The sequence below is a fragment of the Chaetodon trifascialis genome, chromosome 13 (genome assembly GCF_039877785.1).
Source record: "Chaetodon trifascialis isolate fChaTrf1 chromosome 13, fChaTrf1.hap1, whole genome shotgun sequence".
Taxonomy (NCBI): Eukaryota; Metazoa; Chordata; class Actinopteri; order Chaetodontiformes; family Chaetodontidae; genus Chaetodon; species Chaetodon trifascialis.
Genome location: NC_092068.1, coordinates 9,063,719 through 9,083,218, shown reverse-complemented (window position 1 = coordinate 9,083,218; position 19,500 = coordinate 9,063,719). Strand labels below are relative to the sequence as shown.

General features: G+C 46.3%; 1 protein-coding gene across 3 annotated transcripts in view; it reads left to right on the top strand.

Moving 5' to 3' along the window:
• fgfr2 (fibroblast growth factor receptor 2) overlaps positions 1 to 19,500 on the top strand; it is a 39,460-nt gene that overhangs the window by 13,959 nt on the left and 6,001 nt on the right. For 2 of the 3 annotated variants that reach the window (XM_070976990.1, XM_070976988.1), the window contains 11 exons: positions 973 to 1,142; positions 3,120 to 3,243; positions 7,721 to 7,911; positions 9,100 to 9,244; positions 10,966 to 11,159; positions 11,901 to 12,040; positions 14,107 to 14,228; positions 15,072 to 15,182; positions 15,944 to 16,134; positions 16,853 to 16,975; positions 18,153 to 18,223. In XM_070976990.1, the coding sequence (XP_070833091.1) occupies positions 973 to 1,142; positions 3,120 to 3,243; positions 7,721 to 7,911; positions 9,100 to 9,244; positions 10,966 to 11,159; positions 11,901 to 12,040; positions 14,107 to 14,228; positions 15,072 to 15,182; positions 15,944 to 16,134; positions 16,853 to 16,975; positions 18,153 to 18,223 (1,582 nt within the window). Of the gene's footprint in view, positions 1 to 972; positions 1,143 to 3,119; positions 3,244 to 7,720; positions 7,912 to 8,207; positions 8,347 to 9,099; positions 9,245 to 10,965; positions 11,160 to 11,900; positions 12,041 to 14,106; positions 14,229 to 15,071; positions 15,183 to 15,943; positions 16,135 to 16,852; positions 16,976 to 18,152; positions 18,224 to 19,500 lie in introns of all 3 variants that reach the window. The other variant, XM_070976989.1, reaches the window with a different exon arrangement.

Sequence of the window (19,500 nt, the reverse complement as noted above, 5' to 3'; positions counted from 1 at the left end):
GGGCACTGGGAGCAAATATTCTCCTGGGGTGTTAGCTTATGTATGAGGCTCATACTAAAGTCAGCAATGGTCTTATCTGTGGGTATTCCCGCTGTTGCTCGTGCTTCTGCTATTTGGAGAGGAAGTGATGGTGTGGAAGACCGTTTGGGTTGTTGTTGGACTTTGAGTTTCTCCTTCCCTCTGAGCCCCATCTGCTTAGGCAATCACGCTCCCAGGTGCAGAGAGAAAGGGCGGGTGTGGGCTCGGAGGAAAATCCAGCTGAATGAGAGACAGAAATTGGGAGAAAAGAGGGAACGAGGGAATGGACGAAACACAAGGAAGGCGACAGATTTCAGTAGGAGAAACGGTAACGGTTTGACGTTGATAAAATCTGGAAAAAAGCGCGTTGAGAACTCTGAAATCCTTCGTTAAACGTGACATTCATTTTCTCCCCTGAGGGCACATAATGATTTTCCATGGGTGATAAGCATCCCTGGCCCTGCAGTCCATATCTAGCCAAGTGACAGGCAGATAAACAAGGGAGCAAGGGTAATTGGAGGAAGTGGAGGGAGAAAAAAAGCTGCTAAGTGGAATGAGATGAAATTGAATGTGATGGTCTAGTTACCCTCTTGGCAACGCCCAGGCACATTCTCCCCTCTGAGCTGATGTTTTTTCCCCCTCTGCAACACCCCGCCGAGCCTACAGGGAAAGTGTGTGTTTTTATTTAACTGTGTGAATGTGGAGCTCTGGGTTGTGTTATGCAGACGGCGAGTCAGTCAGTGTTGCCAAAGGCGTGTGTGTGTATGTGTGCGTGTGTGTGTGGGGGGGGGTCTCTGGGAGTGTTAGAAATGGTTCAGGTTTGGCTTCTCTGCAGTCACGCTTCTATGTATATCTGCCTTAGCCAGTCCAAGGCCCTGAAGCCAAACTGTTAATGCTGAGGACATGATGAGGAAATCTCACCCCGACTGAACACCAACTGTTCTCTGGTTGTAGGCGCTCCGTATTGGACCTCATCAGCAAAGATGGAGAAGAAGCTGCACGCGGTGCCAGCTGCCAACACAGTCAAGTTCCGCTGTGCTGCAGGAGGCAACCCCCGGCCCAAGCTGCGCTGGCTTAAAAACAGCAGGCCTTTCCGCCAAGAGGACCGCATGGGAGGGTATAAGGTATGGTAAACAGTAATACATCATGCTTTTTTATTACAAATGTCAACTCTTGCTTTTTACTGCTTTCTGTGCCACAGCACTTCTGGTCATTTTGTGAATGTCTTTACAAGACGTTAAAGCTTCTTCCAATCATTCCCCGGCCGTCCTTTCACCCCTTTTCCACCCTTCACTGGAGAGACGGGAGGAGAGCAGACAGGAAACGAGGGCAGGGTTTCTGGTGTGAAATTGGAATTGCTCATCCGTGCGCCTCCTCTCACCAGGATACTTTACAGAGCCCCTCACTGTAACTCGAAATGGTTCTTTACCACCAACAATTAGAAACTTAAGCCCAGGACTTAAGGGTTAAATGCCCCCAGACAGTAACGTATAGAGAAAGTAGGTAGCGTCAGGGTTGAAATGAGTTGAGAATGCTGAGGTAACTCAATCAGGGAGAACAGGTCCCACTGGCTTTGGTCGGAGACCAGTATGTGATTCTGGCATGTGATTCTATTGTTATGAAATGTGATTCACAAACACTATTGCAGAGCTGGTTGAAGTTTAAACTGAGGGAGCTTGATGTGCTGTGCAGCTTTCTGACTCTCCGTTTATAACACGCTGCAGAAAGAAAAGCAAACTGACTCAAAGGTAAAACTCAATGTGTTTCCTAATTCTTGGAAGGCAGACCAAAATAATAATAATTTCAGTGGTCATCGTTTCAATCCCAGGTCAATAGCAGATTTAAATGAGTACGGCTTTCTATAATTCCAACAGAAGAGCTTTGTTTAACTGGTGAAAATGTCTCTCACCCTTGTCCCGTTTTGGGAAGTAAACAGTCTGAGTTGATTTATATGTGCGGAAAATACCTGATTCTGTATGTCATGGGAAAGTAAAGCTAGTATGCTTGTGTTTTATTTCCTCTTATAAAAAAGCCTGAAAAGAGCATCAACTAGTCTTAATATGAGGAATTCCTGCACTGTGACGGAGTCTATTTAGATTATACTTTAGTAATGTTTGCTCCTAAATTCCTCTCTTTGTCTCTCAAAACAAGCAGCATTTACTGAATGTGCTCGAGCCGTGCTGATAGAGCGGAATAACAGCTTAAACAGACAGTCGTGAAATTAATTTATGAAAGGATCCAGTGATGCTGAACAAGTCCGAGGCTCCCGGTTAATGATTGACGGTTCATGAGGAAACACGTCCCAGTGCCAGGAAAGTTTAGGAGCAGATCATGTTGATGTAGCTGCTAATGTCGCTTCCTTTTCAGCTTTCAGCAGGCTCATTACAGCGCAGACCAAAAACAGCTCCGGCGTGACGGAAGTGATACAGTCAGGCTGTCAGATACACCGTGGGCAGCTTGTTTCTCTCTTTTTGTCAACAAATGTCAGACAAAAGCTGTACCTGAGCCCAGCCCTGTGGCATAATCTCTCCATTGTGTGAAATGTAGGCCTGTGCAAGCAGTGGCTACAGTCTCTCCTCGGTGTGCAGACGGAAACGCTATTGTCAGCTCACACCTGTGGATTCCACACGGGGGTGAAGCTATTTTCGCAAATAATTATGAAAAACGACATGTTTGAAAGCGCTTACAATGGAGAGGTGGGGTTTACTACCCACGATAACAGTGACTGACAGAAGAATTACGTGTTGCTCAATTTATATTTACCTTCGTAAATCCAAATCCATTATATCTCAGGATGAAAACCAACAATGCAATTGGGATATTTGTTCCAACAGTTGATGTCATTTGCAGGAATAAAGAAAATATTCTAATGTTGTGGAGTCATTCTGGTGGAATTAGCCTGTCATCAGCCTCAATATTGTTTTCCAGCACACTGCATCAGCTGTCGTCTTTCAATCTTCCACCCAAATCCCCTCTTTCATCTTTCTCATTTATGTCTCTTATAGTCACCTGCATTTCTCCGTATGTGTGTGTTTGTTGGCGTGTGTTACATCTGTGTTTCCGTCCTCTCATAACAAGAAACCCCTGCCTCTCGTCCACAGGTGCGTAGCCAGCACTGGACCCTGATCATGGAGAGCGTGGTGCCGTCAGACAAGGGCAACTACACCTGTCTGGTGGAGAATGAGTTTGGATCCATCAACCACACGTACACCCTGGACGTAGTGGGTCAGTACCACGCATAAAACACTCAGTGTACACCTGTGAGGCCAACAAAGACAGAGTGCAGGGGTGGAGGAGGGAAGAGGTGGAGGAGGGGGAGGCGAGCGAAGGAGTTCTCACAGCGAGAATAGTGTGTGTGTATGTGTGTGTGTGTGATGTTTGATCACCCAGGTGCACTCTGGATGCAGGTGCAGGTCAAGGAGTGCTGCCAAGTGTGTGGAGGCTAAAGATGCACATGTTACAGTTTTAATGTAGTCTTTATTTATTTCTGTGTTTTATTCATTTAGGTAAATCCTGCTTTAATGCTGGTATTATGTGTTTATGATGTCCAATTATACAGTACCTATGAGGTAGTCTTATGATAAATTGAGTTCTTTTAACCCATTTGAAGCAGCAGCTTGGTGGTTTTGTCCTTCATGCTAATCACCCGTCTAAACTCCGGCAGGCTGAAACTTACTCAGTTAATTATTTTTAAATGTCTGTTTAAAGGTTAGTTCACCCTAATCCCACATCATTCTTTTTTAACTGGAACCGCTTTTTATTGAAGAAATATTTCCTCTGAAATATTGCTGACAATGAAGTCTGTGGAATATCCTGAGTAACGGGACACTGTTTCTGGAAGAAAAAAACATGCACACACACACATTGTTGTCCAGCTTTTCAAGCGCAATTTTCCATGATTTGAGCACCACAGCCTTGGCTAGTAAAACAGAAACTTTCTGCATGGCTCAGTACCACAAGAGGTAAGTGGAAAGATGTGTTTTTTGTGTGAGCTGAGTGAACTGACCCTGTAAGGTTGGCAGAGGTATGATATGGACTTAAACCGGTAGCAGATGATGGTTTAGTGTCACTCTCTGTGGACACAGAGTGCTGTCCTCAGCACTGTTACGGCGAGCTCAGACCCAACTCACTCAACCCCTCACGTTGACCTTTGGAGCGCAGAAAGCAAAGAGTGTTTTTCTGCCCAGTTTGCAGAATCGATAGAGAGCGGGGACAACAAGGGGAGAGGGATGAAGACGGTGGATCAATGCGTGCATGTGTGTTTGTGTGCGAGAGCGTAACTTTGCCCTTGATTTGCTGAGGACCTGAATCACTGTCCAAGCAATCAGTACACATCGAAGTTTATCTTCCACGGTTCTTATTTTAAAGGCTGGTCAATAATCCACAGATAACCTGGACAGACATGCAGCTGCAGCAGTTTGATTCAGAGAGGAGGTCACTCCAGAGTCATTACTCTGTATGTACAGTTATTCTCCTACTGACTCCATTGTTCTAAGCAGACCTACTGTAATTGCATACTTCTGTTTTGATTAGCGTCTCCATGGTAATAAGGAGTATTATTTTCACTGTATCAGATGGAGATTGAATACCTGAGGGCTTTTGCACAATGAGTGTATAAGAACATGCACATTAACACATGAAGGTCCGCACACGCACACTCCCCAACTCTGGCCCCCTGCTCTGCTCCCCTCTGGAGTTGCTAAAGCTCTCCTTCAGACTGCATATTTCTGTTTTTTGTTCTGTTTTATTGCAGTGCAGTAAACCCCCTCCATGTCTGGCTCCGCAACCACTGCCCCCCGCAACCTCTTGCTTCATTTTCCGCCATTATAGTGGGGTGGACAGAGGGAGGAGAGGGGGAGAAAGAGAAAAGGAGGGGAAACAGAGACAGAAAAGGCTGTTCTTATCAGTCTTTTTTTTTCCACCACATGACCTGCAGGATCAGCTATTGAAACCAAGAGGAACCAGCCTTTTCTGGTTCAAACTGGCCTCTGGAGAAAGGGCCACAGTGGGACATCCACGAGCAGGCACACAGGACAAGTAGACACAAATGAGGAGTCAAAACAGACATCGGCTCTTTCAATCAGAACTGTGGCACCCAGTGGCCGTGCGGCACTTTGTTGGTAGCCCCATGCCATCCTGCGCCATGCCGTGCTCTTCCTCTGCCTCTACCCCTCCCTGACCCTTAGGCCCCTGTGTGCCAAGCCGCCAGGTTACCCAGAGTTCACCAGTCTCGCTTGGTACACCATGGAATGCCCCTGGTCCATCTCCTCATGCTTCTTTCTGCTTCTGTCCCACCACCGCTGCCATCAAATTTCTCCACTAATGACTTAATTGATAAATGGATTCAGTTTGAAATGGGTCACTCACTGCCACTCACAGCAGAACATAAAAAGACACCGCAGGATCGGCTGTTTCGTTTGATCTCATTCAAAATCTTACTTAAGTAAAGTTCAGGTATCAGCAGCAAAATATATACTAATGTTAACTATGGAGTATCAAAGTAACAAACGTCCCTGTGAGTGAAGCATTATTTTATGTCTTTGCTTTTTACTGTTCTAGTCTTCACTACTTTTAACTGCTACTGCTTAGACAACGAGGCAGGCCCAGAGGGTCACAGCATAAATCTGAGGGGTCCTGAGATGATTACTGGGAGACAAAAGAAGAAAAAGCAAACTTCTGAAGTACAGATTTGATTCCAGTTCCATAATTTTATAGAAATTGACCTATTTGAGCATTAAAGTCATCGAAACAATCTGAGAAGTTTTTTTTTTTTTACTACTGCACTTTTTAAAGTGTCACAAACTAAAAAAACTGTGAACCACTTGTTTAATATAGAAAAATCCAATAGAATTGAAAAGCCAATATGTAACATCTTAATCTAAAAATGAACTAGGAGCTCTAACTGTCACATGAATGGAGTAGAGTTTAAGTTTAAGTAGCATAAAATGGAGACACTTAAGTAAAGTGTAAGTTTCTTAAAGCACTTGAGTAAATGTACTCTGTCATGTTCCACCACCCGTTAGCTTTTTCTGTGGCTGTTCCCTCATTTCATGCTGCAGACGGAGAAGACAACATGGCTTCACGCACTATTTTTTTCCCTCTTTAAGTGTAGTTTTCTTGTGTGAGGTCGAAGGGCCATAAAGGAGCTTCTCTGCACTTGTCCATGTCCACACACACACACACACACACACACACACACACACACACACACACACACACACACACACACACACACACACACACACACTCCTTTATCTAATTTAAGTGAGAAATGCTCCACAAACTTTTATTGTTTTGGGGTTTCTCCATAATCATGATGTGGCCTATTTTCTCCCACTGCTCACTCATTCTGTCATTTGGTCTGAGTTGTCGGCTGTGCAGTTCTATAAACGCTCCAGCTAACATTTGGATCAGCCATAATGAAGGTTAGAATGAATTTCTAAAATATGGCAGCTCCAAATGTTCCTCGTCTTGCCAGAGTGCTTTTTTCCTTTTGCCTGTTTTAGTAAATATATATCATGGCAGACAGCATTCTGTGTGGTGGGTTTTAAAAAAGAAAGCGTTTGGCGACCGATTCAAATCAATCACCTCTCTCTGGTGGAGAAAGATGGTGATGATGGGAAGGTCTGTGAAAGATGGAGGAGGACAGAAAATGAAGTGCAGGGGGAGAGAGAGACAATAAACAAGGCAAACCCTAGGAATGCACAGGAAGGAGGAGGGAGATGGGGAGAGAGGAAGGAGGGGTGGGAATCATCTGATCTGACAGATTTCAGAAAGATGGAGCAGGAAGACAGGCGGGCAGACAGACTGATGGAAGAAGTCTCTGCCTCAGAGTTTCTGCACTCCCCATCTGTTCGTGGCTTTTCTTCCCTTCGCTCACCCTGCTAATGCTTTATCCCTGCCTCAGTCCTCCTTCTTACACCAAGCCTCCACCCCTCATCACAAACCTCACCCTCTGACCATCCCCCCGAGCCACCCCCGACCTTTCTCACACACACACACACACACACACACACACACACACACACACACACACACACACACACACACACACACACACACACACACACACACACCTACCTTAAGGCTTTGTTTTGGATAGGCATTGCAGCGCCCCAGGCTAAGTGATGTCATTTTTGTGTGTGTGTGTGTGTGTGTGTGTGTGTGTGTGTGTGGTGGCAGCGGGTGGTTGCTGTCAGTGTGGGGGTTGGTGGGCTCCTCGGTATGGTTGTGAAGGCCGGGTAGTGTTTGAAAGGGGCCATTGTTCAACAGGTCTCGCTCTGTTTGGATTTGCAGGCCAAATGTTTGCTTGTAAAGGAATGCAGATATCTGCTGATGTCGGGGTGCGATGAAGGTGTTTCACTTTCCAAGACTGGCACATAGTTATGCTTAACCCCCTACTCACATGCAATATATACATCCTACTTTAAGCAAGTCCTCCTCCACCCGAGCCCCTTATCTTTTAGTGATAAATGCCTCCATCTCTTTGTTTTGTGTGAAGCCTCTAAATGCCTCTGAGATAAGAAAGAGGCAGCGCAGTCATGATTCTGCCTGTCAGGGCTGCTGGGAAATATTCACGCTCACTGCTTTTGCAAAGATAAGCATTTCACATCCTAAAATTTCAGATTGTCCTAAAAGGAAATAGCAGGTTTTTGAGACTCTCCCCTGTTTAAGTCATGAACAATTCACTCCGTCTCAACAGAACGGTCCCCTCACCGGCCCATTCTCCAGGCTGGTCTCCCAGCCAACACCACTGTACACGTTGGGGAGGACGCCCGCTTCGTCTGCAAGGTCTACAGCGACGCCCAACCTCACATCCAGTGGCTGAAGCACATCACTCAGAACGGCAGTCGATACGGCCCAGACGGACACCCCTACGTCCGGGTGTTAAAGGTAAATTCCTGCACTTCCTCTTTCAGTCTTGATTAGAGGCAAATCTTCCAATTTTTTCCTCATGTTCGCCAGTGGTTGCAGGTGTCCACATAAGGAGCTAATCATTGCATTCCCTCCTTAATGAGCCGGTAGGTCTTTCCCGGGCTGGCTACTGGTGGAGACCCCTGTTCTCTCCTCCCTCCTGCAGATCCAAATGCAGTCGCTGCAGTCATGATGTTTGCATGTCGGTCTGATTCATTCTACTTTTTTGCCTGGTTATACACGTTATGTCTGATATGTGTATGTGTGGATTGCAGCGTTCAGGCATTAACAGCTCGGACGTGGAGATGCTCACCCTCACCAACGTGACGGAGGACGATGCTGGAGAGTATATCTGTAAAGTCTCCAATTATATAGGCGAGGCCAACCAGTCCGGCTGGCTGACTGTCATCCCAGGTAACCATTGAGACCTGACCCCACCTACTCTCCCTCCCCCTGGTGTGGCTTCCTGGGCTTCGTCCCTGACCTGCTGTGCTGTGGTGGTCCTGCTGGTGGTCTCTTGGTGGTCCTGGGGTTCACAGGCCTTCTCTCCCCTAATGTCAGACCCTTGTGTTTCAGCTGCTCCCTCCACTGCGACTAGTGCAGCCATGGAAGCACTGGTTGGACCTGCATACCTAGACCCTGAAATTGTCACAGCCTGCATCTCACTTTGCTTCCCCTCACTTTATCTCTCGTGCAAGCTGTGTCAGGATGGTGTTTGGTGTTGCAGTGCCGTGCTCTCCATGCTCTCTGGGGTTGTGCATGCGTCCGGTCTAATATGTGGATTAGACTGGCCTCTTTTAGCAGGTTCTGTTGGTGATGGGAACCTTTTGGGTTTTTATTTTTGGTGTATTTCCTCATGTTTTGGTGGCACACTGGGCTCTCTCTGTGTCTTTGTTTATGATGCTTCCTCCTCCCCCTCACCCATGGAAACTCCCAACATCCTTTGCTCTAGACAGGACCTCAACGATGGATGCCATCCAGCTCCTCTTATTTCTCTCTTGGTGTTGTGGGTCTCATTTTTTTCTCTCTCCCTCTCCCCCGTCTTTCTCTGTGACTTGTCCTCCCTGTTTCTGCCTTCCGTCCCCCCCTCTGCTCTTATCCTTGACCCTCTCTTTCTTCTTTTCCACCTTCCCCCTCTCCTCTTCCTCCTCTTCTTCTTCTCCCCAGACTGCAGGTGTTAACACCACAGATAAGGAAATAGAAGTTCTCTACTTGCCCAATGTAACATTTCAAGATGCTGGGGAGTATACGTGCTTGGCGGGTAATTCTATTGGGATCTCCTATCACACTGCTTGGTTGACGGTGCTTCCAGGTATATACACTCGTATCCTGTCCTCTCTTTTCCTTTTCTCTAAGTTTTTCTAAAACAGGATTATGTCATTTCAATGACCTCTGTGGAAGGCAAGTCCTCCCTCTGGAGTCCGAGGCGCACAGCTCACATATTAGGTTACTGTGATGAATCAGCACGGTCAACATCCAAGACAATGTAACATAAGAGCAGAGAGCATATTGTATATTCTACAATATTATCTGGATTGGCGAGCCGTTGAAAGCTCAGAGCAGATAACGGGGTAGTTTGCAGACGACTTATTATAACTCTGAGACGGAAGTGGAGCTCCAAGAGCAGCTCGAGTGTCTCCAGACTCCAGGAGGAGGGGAGGGTTTGTCGCCCGCCTCCTCTTTTCCTTCTGTTACATCTCTCTCCTGCTCCTTGGGGAAACCCTTTCTGTGCCACATTTTAGTCTGCATGTAAAATAAATCTGTTTTCCCCCACATGTTCTCAAAATCTTCTCCACCTCTTTCCTGGCTCTGATAATTGCGTTATTTCTCTATAAAATAAAGGTTGAAAGGTAAAGCTCAACACTTGCTTTAAGTTGGCTTGACTTTCTCAATTATCAGGGCCAAACTTCTCCGCCTCCACACAGTGAATTGCATGTGAATGTTTGTGTATTTATGTGTTCTCATTTATCAACTTGTTTTATCCTATTTTTGTCCGTCGCTGTATGTCTGGCCTGTAATTACGCATACCAAAGGATCAAATACATAAAACTTACTGTCAGTATCCGAGTTCACTCCAGGCTAAACAGTTGAGTGTTTCTGCTTAAGTTCCAGCTGAAAGTATGGTGGGCATTAAATGAGATCGATGAGAGTAGTTGACTGTCTGCAGCCCTCAGCGGACCATCATTATCAATCCTCCCTTAATTTCGTAACCAGAGGATAGTTTTGTTTTTGTCTGTATACAATACAGCATAATGATCACAGACGAGCCATTTCCTCTGGGAGTAATATGTAATATTTATTACTCTTGATGTGCTCTATCTGCACCGATGGCGCCTTCGAGACTGTGGCTTCTGTGTGAGCGCTGTGGTTTTTGGACCAGCAGATACAAGACAGACAGGAGAAAGGTTCTGTGCTGCACACGGGCCTTGTTTGTGGTCTGGAGGGCTATGCATTATGGAACAGTCCATTTCTATAGCACACACACACACACACACACACACACACACACACACACACACACACACAAACTCAGCCCATTTCCTCGACAGGAAGCTCAGGCCATATACAACTAAGAAGGACACCGCTCTCCCTTGTTTGTGATCTGAAGTGAAGCGTATTGTTCCGCTGTCCGTGGGTGTGTGTTTGCGCTCGCGTGTCTCCAACATTAGAACAGACTGCAGACATATGCAGGCCTGGCTGGACTGGCTGAATCAAGATTCGCCTTGTACAGGTCTGTTACATAAAAAAAAAGAAAAAAAAGGCAGGCGTGCTGGTACCCTGAGAAGAAGAGAGAGAGGAGGATGCTATGAAATAATTTCTGTTTAGTTTGCCTGCCGTTGGTGATTACATTTACGCATGAGTCATCTCCAGAGCATCTGTCTCTCTGTTTGCCTGCCTGATACCCATGTGTGTCTATTCAAATGGTGAATGTGCCTGTGTGTCACCCATATGTGTGTGAGCGATCGGTGAGAGTCTTCCTCTCACTTTCTTCATCTGACCTTTGACTCACTGCTCACCCTTTATTTCCCTCAGCCCTCGAGAAATCCCCAGGGCCCCTTTCCCCAGACTATGTGGAGATCGCAATATACTGCGCGGGCGTCTTCCTCATCGCCTGCATGGTGGGCATCGTGGTGGTGTGCCGCATGAGGAACACTGCGAAGAAACCTGACTTTGGGGGCCAGCCGGCGGTCCACAAACTCAGCAAGCAGATCCCTCTGCGCCGCCAGGTAACAGAAAGTAGATAAAGAGTTCTAATGGCATCTAACACCTCTAGAGGAGAACAAACACACACTGCAGACACGCTGCAGAAGTAACATCAGATAACAAATGAAAAATAAACATAGGAGGCTAATGCTAGAAAATATAATAAAATTGTGGGATTGATACATTATTATTACTACTCGGATTTTGTATAGAAAAAAGACATTCCAAACACCATAGTGTATACTGTTGTTTAAACCCCCAGCCTCAGTCTGAAGGCGTGCATTTCTGAGCAAGTTAGCACTGCTGCCTGAACCTGCAGCCAGATTTTTTTTTCTCTGTGTGAGCCATGCTTTCCCCTTGAGGGAAACCAAAAGGTACGCTGCAAAAGGTACAAAGAGTGTTGGATTACATTCTGCGGAGAGCCTGATTCCTGTGTCAAGGTAAGGTTAGGGTGGAGAGGAGAGATGAGCCCCGGGGACAGTGGCGATGCTAAATGATTACATACAGTCTTCAAAATTACTGTTGTTGCTCACTTCTTAATGATCACTAATGTCTGGCCTCGAGACAGACTCTGCCATAATGTTATGCATTAATCATGGACATAAAGGATACATTCATATTAATGTGCCATACAACATTGCTGGTAATTTCAATAGTAGTACCACAGTCAATCACACACATTTACTCCTCTAGTGATGCCTTGGAGCTTTATCTGACCTATGAACCCAGACTGTGGTGATCAGCCAATCTTTTCCCTCCTGTAGGTGTCTGCAGACTCAAGCTCTTCCATGAACTCTAGCACGCCGCTGGTACGCATTACAACACGGCGGAGCTCTGCACACGATGAGCCAATCCCTGAGTATGACCTCCCAGAGGATCCACGGTGGGAGTTTGCCCGAGACAGGTGAGGGCTGTCTGTTTCTTATGTACATGACCATAAGGAAATATAATGGAGTGATTCTGCTGGTTTCAGTGACTAGTGAGGACTAGTTCTAATAGCAAGTCTGTTTCAAAATACATAATTATGTAAATCTGATTCGGCTCCTGCATAAAGGATAAAAAAGCTTTGAAATGCTGATCTTCTATGCAGTGCCACTTTCATCTGAAAGGGGTATTCATAATAACACGCTCAGGATTCAAGGCCCGCACGCAGTACCTGCCTGACAGTATGCATGACAACTTTCAGAGCCACACCGTTTGCTCTTGTCCTCAGTGCCAGTGCAACTATCTGTGGCTAACAGGGCGCATTACAGTAGAAGATTGCACCGAGAGTACTACACAATGAGCATATGTCTGATTGTATCTCTGCTGCAGAATGATCAGATAAGTATTGTTGTAGGTGAAGAGTGCCATTAGCACTGATGGACAGCAGGCAATGATGACTAACTGGTGTATAATGGTTGCGGTGGCTGAGATAAAGGCTACTGATTCATCTGTTGGCACAGTAGTAAAGTGACCTGAACTTGGCTTCATGCCTCATCGTGACAACTGCGGCTACATCACACTCTCACTCACACACACATGCTTCTGGTGGTAAGGAATGAAGCTGTGCTAATTACTGGTTAGCAGCTTTCATCTGCATGTTTGGCCTAGTAGTGTTTGCTCGGTTTCATACCAGAGGAATTAGCACCACTGAGGTTTCAGTTAGTCACAGTTGCAGAGGCCAGTGATAAGCTTTAGGGTGGATTTAATGAGACAGCAAAGGTTACAATAGTTTAATATCCTCTCGAGGCCTCTGATTTTCAAAGAAAAGGGGGGAAATCCCAATCCATAAACATGAAGGCCTGTCTTTTGTTAAAAATGTTGTAAAAAGAGCCTGAATCATAAATTTTGCCATCACTCATCAGTGAAAAAACTATTTCTGATGTAATGTTAGACTCTTGTGTGTGCATGCAAAGTGGCATTCTGGTGAAAAGTCTTGATTTTAATTGATGAACACACCAAACGGGATGTTTTGTCTGGCATGAATAAATGTCTGTGTGTCTCTCTGTTTGGGTCTTTATTCCCTGCCTGTCATTGCAGCGCCAGGGGGATCATGTTGGATTGGAGAATGTTGAGGAATGCTAACGTTTGCGGTTTGCGTGCAGGAAAAATAACATTGATTATATGTGGCTGGATGGACAGAATGGCTGCCATTGAGCGTGGAGAGTGCGTGTGGACAGATAGGGGATTGTGTTACTACAGCAGGGCGCCGGCCTCAGGCCCTCGGCTTTGTGGCGCGCAGTGTGAGTGTTTACATAGCCAGGATGCTGAGCCTCGGGGGCGGGGCCTGTACCTGTCAATCAAAAGAAAAAGCACTAAGGTACACTGCTAGGTTAGGGGTCAGATGGGTGCTGTGGCTCTGATGGATAGCTGTGAAAGAGCATGTGTGTGAGTATAAGTTCTTCACTATATCAATCAGTGTAGTTTGGACATAAAGTTTAACACACCAGCTACTGTGACATGGCTTACAATGAAATAACACTTAAATTCCCATCTCTTCAGACCCACCTGTATGGCAACACAAAGCCAGCGTTCCATCTGTCACAGGCTAATGTGCCAGGGCTAAGCTAAGCCCTGTGTAATGACTTGTAAAGAGTGTATATTGGAACATGCCAAGGCAGGGTAAACAGTTTAGAAATGTGTGCCTCTCCCTGGCTTTATCAGGTGATTATCGCTGCCACGTCTGCCTTCTTACCTACTGCCCTGGCACAGGCTACAGTCACCGCGCCAATAAAGCACTCACACAGACACAATCTGATTGAAACAGAGAGAGCGATCTAGAAAAAAAAAAGAAAAAAAAAACACAGGGTGAGGTTGAGAAGCTGGCCTGGTGCCTGGTCTCATTCCCTTTCTCGCTCTCACACTTTTTCCTTATTTTCTGCACACGGAGTGAATCGATGCCACAGTCAGATCAGGTCGACGGGTTTTAGTCTGTGTTTCAGCAGCTTTACAGCTTCCTGTCTGTTCTCTTTTTTCCCCCCTCTGCAGGTTGACCCTGGGCAAGCCCCTAGGTGAAGGTTGCTTCGGCCAGGTGGTAATGGCAGAGGCACTGGGCATCGATAAGGACAAACCCAAGGAGGCTGTTACTGTCGCTGTCAAGATGCTGAAAGGTAAGTGTGTCCCACTGTTGCGCAAGCGATGTTGAAATGTAAACATCTGACAAACATCTGGGATTTGATGTACACTGCTTCATTATGTTTTGTGGGCAGCCTGAGAACATTTAATACGTGATTTATGCTCCAGTGAGAGTTCAGCAAAGGTGCAAGGCAAAGCCTGGGGCTGTCATTATTATTCGTTATTGGTGGCTGCTGAGTGACGGCTATTGGTAGACAGGTTCAGTAGGTAAGGGTTAGGGGCGGTCACATACCTGACCCCAGAGCAGCAGCTGGCTGCAGCTCAGTCAGCACCCACACAAAGAGGCAAGTCACACTAGCAACGCTGCTGTGATTAATGAAAGCAGCAGGAGGGGGCACTGGGTTGGTGTAGGGTTGTGGGGGCGGTTAGATCAGGTACAGCAGCAGCAGGGTAGTGGACCAACCTTGACAATGGAAATCTGCTCTTTAGAATGACTCCAGTTAAGGTAATGGTGCAGAGGAATGCAGGCAATGCTGTTCAAACTGTCTGGATAGCTGCGCTGGCTCAATCAGTCCCATGAAAAAAGAGCCTGTGCAGCAGATAATGAATCCAGATTGAACGTCTTTAATTCCTCCTCCTCCGTACTCCTGCACTGAATGGATGCCTCTGTAGTCTGTGTGAGGAGCCTCCTTCGCTGGCGAAATTTTAGCCCCCATTGTCTGTCAGCCGCACTTAATCAGAAGCACTTACAAAACAAAATGTTGTCTCACGGGCAGCTGCGGAGTCTGGAGTCAGGGGTTAAAGGGAAACTGTGCTGGAGTGTGTTTGCATTTGCTGAAATTTCTGAGCAACCTTCAATCCACATCTTCTGTTTTTAGATGACGCCACTGAGAAAGACCTGTCTGACCTGGTGTCAGAGATGGAAATGATGAAGATGATCGGCAAGCATAAGAACATCATTAATCTTTTGGGCGCCTGTACACAAGACGGTAAGTAGGACGGGACACACCATCATGAAGTAAGAGAGGAATCAAAATACACAGATAATTTTTTGCAAGTAATACACTAGAAAGATTGCATCATTTGTAGGTATAGTATTCAGGGTTATATTGTGTTTTTAAGGTGCTACTGAAGCAGCTTGATCTGCCTTGTAAAGCTGTACTAAAGGTTGCTGCACACTTCAAACAAATTCATAAGATGTGTCATCAGACTACATCAGACAGGTGGTGTAGGACAAGGTGTTCTACCTTTTTGGACGTAGCTAGAAGCCATTTGTGTGTCATATGGAGAGGTTGGATTTTAGTCGGACATGAAGAGAGGATAAAGCTGAGCACTCTAAGAATTTTTATTTCCTCAAAGTGACTCATGAAAATCAGTGGAGCCATGGTTGTGACAAGTGAAAAGAAATAATGTGCAGACCACTTGGAAATTATGCCCCTTTTCACAGCTTAGCACTCCTTTTCAGCCCCTGTGGAAAATGATTAGGAGGTTTGCTGGGATGCAGCAGTGGTCAGTCTGACCATTTGGAAGGCGTTTCTTCCCGGACAGACTTCCTCATGTTTTTCAACAGAATTTTTCTTGAAGCAAGAGTAAAATTTAAAGCCCTAACGTTCAAGCGAGAGGTGCCTCTTCTGTCTGTGCTGCATTCCATTAAAAATTCCCTCTGATTTTTGTTCAGTGTCACTTTCTCTCAAAGGGAATCATTTATGACCATGTTCAAGAGGTAATGTGGGTCTTTTCTCCGCTGCAGGCCCCCTCTATGTGATAGTGGAGTACGCCTCCAAAGGCAACCTTCGGGAGTACCTCCGAGCCCGCCGGCCGCCTGGCATGGAATACTCCTATGACATCGCCCGTGTCTCAGATGAACAGCTTACTTTCAAAGATCTGGTCTCCTGCACTTACCAGGTGGCGCGGGGCATGGAGTACCTAGCATCACAGAAGGTAAGAGGAGGACGCACAAACACACAAAACTGTTCTCACATCAGCCCCCACCTGCTGGCTGCCTAGACGGCTCTCTGTGCCAGCACACAGAACTTTTGATGTGCCGTATCCAGGAAGGTTTTTACGGAGGAAGGCTTGCTTGTGCGTCACTGTGGGAATATTGTCTTCTAAAAACACTTCTCTGACCCCCTGCCCAATCCCTGCATTGTCTCCCAGTCCACAACAAAAGCCCCTCTGTGTAGAAGAATGATGAGGATTTCACAATGGGGGTACAGCCACGTTGGCCAAAAGCAGCCTCACGCTCGCTCTCACTGTTGGAATGTGACAGAGCGTACTGCCTCACACGCACGAACACACAAAAACACACACACACATGTACATGCTTGCACATGCGCGCTGATGCCCAGTAACAGCTCCTGCCGTATATGTGGCAAAGTATGTGAGGAATCTTTACTTATCCAGACATGTTCATGCAGCCTGTGCAGTCACGGTGGCGTCATGGCATGCAGTCAAGTGCTACCTCTGCACAGGAGATTTCTGGATGATTACATGCACCACAAACATTTTAACACCATTCCAAATTAAGTGTACACCTGTTTCAGAGTTGATTTATTTATGCAGTGAGGTAACTGTCTTATTGTTCTCTGGCCCTCACTTTTTCCACCCTGTCGCCTCCCCTCTTTTCCCTCCCCACCTCTTTTCTCACTCTCCATCTCAGTGCATACACAGAGACCTGGCAGCCAGGAACGTCCTGGTCACAGAGAGCAACGTCATGAAGATCGCTGACTTTGGCCTGGCCAGGGACGTCCATAACATCGACTACTATAAAAAGACGACCAATGTGAGTCCTCAACCTGCACGCCGCACATTGAAGGATGCGTTTTTTGAAGGAGTGGAATGCTTTTGAGAGCCGCAGTGTGAGATTAGTCTCTCTCCTTTCTCTAATTCCCTCCCTTCCCTCATCTTTCTATCGCACTCTTTCCCTCGGCTGGTGTCTTGGCAGAAGCGGCAGGTTCCCAGGCAGCCTGTGAATGTAGTGCTTCTGGAGACTCTGCCTTGTTTATCCCGCCGTCTCTTTTTCCTTTAGCTCCATAGACATTATACAATTAGCCAGAAAGAGAGACAGAGTGAGAGCGAGAGGGGAGCAGCTTAAACATAATTGACATCTCCATAGTGGCCCAGTGGTGTCTTTCTTTCCCACCGCAGAGCAGCATTGCCTGCACATCCTCATTTAGTATGCATGGGTGGCTTTTCATCGCATGCACAATCACGCTGAGAACTAGCTGACAACAACAACAACAATATGCGGCGATGTTGACAGTAATGATGATCAGGACAATGACAGCAGCAACAATGATGATCACTTATGTTAAACCCATCCAGACAGAGCTGTCATTGTAGTGCTACATTTGTTTTATTTCTCTCTGTGTTTTTTCTTTAGCCTGATAAGAGCAGAACAATTTACAGAGGCCTTGTTCTTGTTAAATAATCATATTACCCAGTCGGTGTATTGTAGGTGCACAATAGAGAGTCTTAATCTAACAAATGAATTTTTTACTTATATATCTGATTTTGGAAGAAAGCTTGTTGCCCATTAGTACTTGAAAAATCTGTTTTGAAAGACTTAGTGTTATCCCTCCATTTAGAAATGTCTGATCAGATTATTGTTGCTGTTCCTCTTGCACGCAGATATTGACCAAGGTCGCCGTCAGCTGTGTTTAGCTTCCTTGCCAGTGTTTTAATAGCACATAGAGATAAACTCTCTCCTTTATCTGTGACCCTGTTTATCAGCTCTATTGCTTTAACATTGTAAATGCTCCTCTGGGAGATCTTCCTCCCAGACAGTCACTCCTGTGGCTTATTCCCCAGACTGCTTTCACATGTCAGCCTTTACACGAGTAATAAGATCTGTCAGCACTGGATGCATACAAACCTGCTTCTCAGGCCAGGAATGAAGAGATCCAGGTGTGGGTTGTGCATAGATTTTGTTTTGACCGCTCATCTGTGTGTGTCCTCAGGGTCGTCTCCCGGTGAAGTGGATGGCTCCAGAGGCGCTGTTCGACCGGGTCTATACTCACCAGAGTGATGTGTAAGTACATCACAAACTGTTTCTGTCCCACAAGCACAAGTACACGATAGAAAATCCATTTACACACACCAGTGGTGCACAGAAACCTTCTCACACTGTAAAACACACTATCACGGCTATTTTTAAGATTTCATTTTGAGCCCAGCTGTCAGATTCAGAGGGTTGTTTATCAGGAGTATAGGAGCAGGGAGTGGGTGAGGTGTTTTGGTGCAGTGCTGGTGAGTGTTAGGTGGTGGTGGGGTGGGGGGCTGCCTATAGGGGTCCGGCACTGGCTGGTCTGTGGCAAAAGTGAGGATTTCACGCTAGACTTGTAGCCAATGCCGTGTTACTAATCTGACCGGCTTCAAAGGGCCCTGGAAGGAGCCCGGAGCCCACCAGCACCTCCTCCCCCACTGACTCACCCCTCCGGCTCGGCTCGGAAGTCTCCCCTCCTTTTGGGCCTCCACACATGTCTGAATGCAACAATGCTGCGGCCCTCCAGCGCGGGCCTCATCCTCCTTCAGCCTCCTCCTCGTCACTCTTCTCATTCAACAACACTTTGAACATGTGGCTCATCGTTTTAGAGCCGTTCCATGATCAATATAATCCCCCCCCCCCCTCCTCCTCCTCCTTTCCCCCTCCATTCTTATTTTCATTCATCTGGTATGTGAATTGCTGACCCGTCTCTGTCTCTTTCTTTTTTTAAGTTCCAGAGTACTCATTCTAAAAACAGAACAAAGGAAGAGCGTCCCTCTGTTTTTGGTGTTTGAGTCTTATGTGTTCTGACAGTGTTGTTTGAAGTTTCTGCTCCAGACACTGGCGGCAGAAAGCGTATGTGGCAATTAGATAAATGCCTTGCATGCTGACCGCTGGGAAAGGAGATTTTGTGTGTCTATGAGTCATACACCAGTAGCGCACTAAACATAGCGCTCATCCAGTTAAGCACTTGGATGGAGAATCTCTCTACTGTCCGTGTTTGTGTGTGTGTGTGCACACATAAATAATATGTGTTCGTATACATGATGCCCTTCATGTTGCATAGCGCAGCACCAGTCAATAACCTGGGGAAGTACAGGGGGGTGAATGGGGGGTTCGAGCATGAAGTGGCTGCTGCAGTCCTTTCTATCAGCCCCCTGCTAATTACGTTTCATCACTCACTTTTAGTAATTGGCTTTTTCACGTCGCGTATGAAGGGAAAAGGAAGATGTGGAGAGGTGTTGGGGAGGTGGAGGATGCTGGGCGCTCATTCAAACATCACCATAAGCGCAGGCGATCCATACATGACATCAGATTAAATG